Source organism: Dioscorea cayenensis, unplaced genomic scaffold, assembly GCF_009730915.1.
Source record: "Dioscorea cayenensis subsp. rotundata cultivar TDr96_F1 unplaced genomic scaffold, TDr96_F1_v2_PseudoChromosome.rev07_lg8_w22 25.fasta BLBR01001216.1, whole genome shotgun sequence".
Classification (NCBI taxonomy): domain Eukaryota; kingdom Viridiplantae; phylum Streptophyta; class Magnoliopsida; order Dioscoreales; family Dioscoreaceae; genus Dioscorea; species Dioscorea cayenensis.
In genome coordinates, this window is record NW_024087607.1 from 237,975 (window position 1) to 241,502 (window position 3,528).

Sequence of the window (3,528 nt, forward strand, 5' to 3'; positions counted from 1 at the left end):
AAGTTATCAAAATGCAACCAGTGAGGAAATGGCAACAATATCCCAACATCAGTGTTCAGATTCACTACATTTAAAATTACAATAGAGTTTAATCAGTTTGATTGAAGAAATCATTTGACTGAATAGGAATATGTTTGAGGTCCATGCAAGTCAGATATTCAATTAACTTACTGTAAACAAAAATGTAAATGACCTATGACAGTGGTTCATTTAGAGTCATTAACACAGAATTCATAAACAAGGAAGAACGCAACTCGATTTCAAGTGGGAAACAGGGATACAGCGTTTGAGTTATACATTAACTAGTACAAGGGGGATCATGCAATGTATTCCAGAAGACATGGAAACAATGCAGTAACCAGACAGCCTATAGCAATACATGCAAACACTAGAAGTTGCCAAGAGAACAACAACAGGCACAACCAAAGCTGCAAACATTCACAAGAAAGCAAAAAAACAATTTTTTTTAAAAGGCTTGCAGGAACACTTTACTCAGAAAATTTTGTGGTTCTTAGCTTTAACAGCAGACAACTTTGTTTCATCTGATCTGTGAATCCTGTGTGTGGCGCTGAACAATTTTGCCCTCCGTCGATATTCTGAACTTTTTGACAATATTCCACTGGATGAATTAAAAGATGTATCTGGACTTAGTGTTGTGGTGCTCAGAAATGAACCGTCCTCTTTTGCGGAATCAAAACTAACCTACCACATTAGAAAGCTGGACTTCAGTAAAAGGTTTAACACTAATACTCATTTCCTAATGCACAAATTGTGTAATTAAAGCAATGGTGGAAAACAGTTAAATTTCTTTGATATTATATGGAAATAATAAGAATCAATCCAAACACACAAATGAAGGACATGGACTAAAAAAGAAATGGCAGAATGCATTTAATAAACTACATATCAGAGGGTGAAATGCTAAAACCATAGATCAGTATTTCCAATATGGCATACCTTTGATTTCGTCCTTGAAATGCTTGGTGTCAAACAAGGATTAAGATCTTCAAATAAGAAGTCATCCATGGGGTCATGTTGAGTGCTCAATGGTTCTCCAGAACTGTATTCCTGTTTGTGTACAATTCAGAGTTGAAAAAATAAATTTGTGGGATGGCATAAAGGTTTGGCACACAGTAAAATGTAAAAATTGTTCTCTTTTAGAATTAGGTAAATCCAGGTGGATCCAATTGTTGGCATGACATACAGAATGTCATGTGTGATATTACGCTCTTGACCGTTGTGATATGGCAATCTAAAGATGACCATGGATGTTTGATATATCTACATGGGCATTTGTTTTATCTTTGGATTCCAACCACTTTCTAATTCAGGCTGTTTTATTTAGTGATCAAATGCAATTCTTGTGGTCAGTCTCTTGGATGAGAGATGAGATTCCCTTCTAATTAAAATTTCAAACACTTACCAAAGAATTTGCAGCCTCTTTAAACAATATCGGTGTTCTTGGAGAGCTGGACCGTCCATCAAAACATGAGCTGACAGCATATTTATCTGCCTTGAACTGGCCATAAGGTAATGTATCAGCAAAACAAATAGCAACCTTCCCATCTAATATTGAATTTCAGATATTAATATAACTGTCTATATATGCATCTTAAATCACAGTTATAAGTTGATGGACCATTTAAATTTTCAACTGAGCAAATGACTTCTTACACATACACAATAGCAAGCACATAGAGGCAAAACAGTCACAAACTCATTTAATGCCAGAACGATGAACAATTTTACAAATAATCTGTTCAAGAATAATGTTGTTCTGATCATCAAGGAATAAATTACTGGGTGATATGAAGATGATACAAAGAACTTCATCCAAATGGCCATATATCATTCTTAACGTAAAGTGGTCTAGGAGACTGGGAAAAAAAGATGAACTACATATGATAAGCACAATTACGCTATGTGCATTTCTAAATCTTTTACAATCCGAATTGTTCCCAATTGGTTTAAATTAACACCACATTTCAATTTCAGAAAATCAAGCACGCAGGAAATAAATTGAACATACCATGCTTTAGGATAGAAGAAAAAAAAAATGCAATTTTTAATAACTTCAAATCCTAATATTTGCATTTCTTAAGAGAAAAAACCCTATTTTAAGAAAAACAGATAGGTGAAGAGAAACACCAACTATAAATAAATTCATGCATGATAAGATTAACCACAGAAACAGAACAATTTAACCACTACTACATTATATGGAAATCAAAAGAGCCTTGCAGCCCAAACAAGTACCTCAGCAAGGTCCTCAGCTAGGCATTGTAGCTGTCCAGTAAGTGAAGAAACTTGCTTCTGAAGACTAGGGATGAGTTTCTTAGCATGCTTCAGTTCAGAACCCTGCTCATCAAGCATCATCTGAAGCTGTGAGTTCATCTCTTCAGGGAACAAAATCGCATCTTTTAACACTTTAATCTCCTTTCGTTGCTTCAGACATAAATCTCTTAACTTTTCCACCTACCAAAAACAAAGTCCATACGCAAATCACACACAAATCCAATTATAGAAATAAACTAAATTGAAGACAGAAAAAAAAAAATTTGAAAATTTACTTCGCGGTCCTTCTCTTCTAGCAACGATCGAAGCTCTGAAACCTCAGCCTCAAACTCTTGGTTCCGGTCCATGAGCTCTCTCTCACTCCTTAATACCATGGCGAGCGTCCTCGCATTCGCCTTAACTTCAGTCAACGCCTTCCGATCAGCAGATCCACCCTTCTGGAACAGCTTCCGGTGCAGCGCAGTGAAGTTGGAGCCCTTGGACCCGCCTGCCTTCTTGAGATCTCCGGCGATGGGATCCAGAGGGATAGGGAGAGCCATCCGATCTGAGTATCCCGGCTTGGAATTGGACTTCTTGCTGTCAATAAGCTTCTTGATCATGGTTCCCAGGTGAGCAGAGTTATTGGTCTTGGCGACGACTGCGAGGTCGGAGGAGCCATGGCGAGCCTTGGAGGAGGAGGGGGAGGGGTCAGAGCGGCGGGAAGAGTAGCGAGACGCCATTACCAGAGGGACTCCTAGCGAGAAACTCGCGAATTCGAGGACGACGAGAAGGGATTTCTAGGGTTTGGAGAAGAACGAAGAGAAATAGAAGGACTCTTTGGCGGTGTTTGGGATTTGAATTTGGAGAGCGGTGTGGTGTTCCGTAGGAAAACGTTTGCTTTTGAATCTCATTCAATCTGGACCGTTAATCCAACGTTGATGGTTGATGAGAGTCATGAGACTCGATTAACATGGATAGTAGCCGTTGTAATATTACCTTTTAACGAGTTATTTGGATGAGTTTTTAACTTTAATTATTTCTAGTTTCATGTAACATTATTATTATGTCGGGTAAATGATTTTTTTGCTTAAAAAAAAATTTGTGGGTTCTGAAAAGTATATATAACGGGCATGTTTTCTCATTTTAATTTTATTTATTTTATTTATATTTTAAGATAGAACAATTCCTACGTGCTAAACTAATTTATTTTAAATTATTTTTTAAAAATAAAATTTTTATGTAAATTTATTCTCA

At 36.9% G+C, this 3,528-nt stretch overlaps 1 protein-coding gene across 2 annotated transcripts; it reads right to left on the reverse strand.

The window, feature by feature from the left end:
• Nucleotides 1–474: 474 nt before the first annotated feature.
• On the reverse strand, nucleotides 475–3,111 carry LOC120255840. Of its 2 annotated transcripts, none has more exons than XM_039263612.1 (5): nucleotides 2,571–3,111; nucleotides 2,257–2,475; nucleotides 1,424–1,519; nucleotides 958–1,068; nucleotides 475–702 (listed from the first exon to the last, which is right to left on the reverse strand). In XM_039263612.1, the coding sequence occupies exons 1-5, from the start codon at nucleotides 3,012–3,014 to the stop codon at nucleotides 493–495; spliced, it is 1,080 nt and encodes a 359-aa protein (XP_039119546.1). In that variant the 5' UTR covers nucleotides 3,015–3,111; the 3' UTR covers nucleotides 475–492. The 2 variants fall into 2 exon arrangements, with proteins under 2 accessions (XP_039119546.1, XP_039119547.1); XM_039263613.1 differs by having other exon boundaries at nucleotides 561–697.
• Between the last annotated feature and the right edge of the window lie 417 nt (nucleotides 3,112–3,528).

Coding starts and splice junctions, on each gene's coding strand:
- LOC120255840 (XM_039263612.1), bottom strand. CDS start 3,014: ATGGCGTCTCGCTACTCTTCCCGCCGCTCTGACCCCTCCCCCTCCTCC. Junction 2,476..2,570: donor TAGAAGAGAAGGACCGCGAA/GTAAATTTTCAA, acceptor TGTTTTTGGTAG/GTGGAAAAGTTAAGAGATTT. Junction 1,069..1,423: donor AAGAGGCTGCAAATTCTTTG/GTAAGTGTTTGA, acceptor GTACACAAACAG/GAATACAGTTCTGGAGAACC.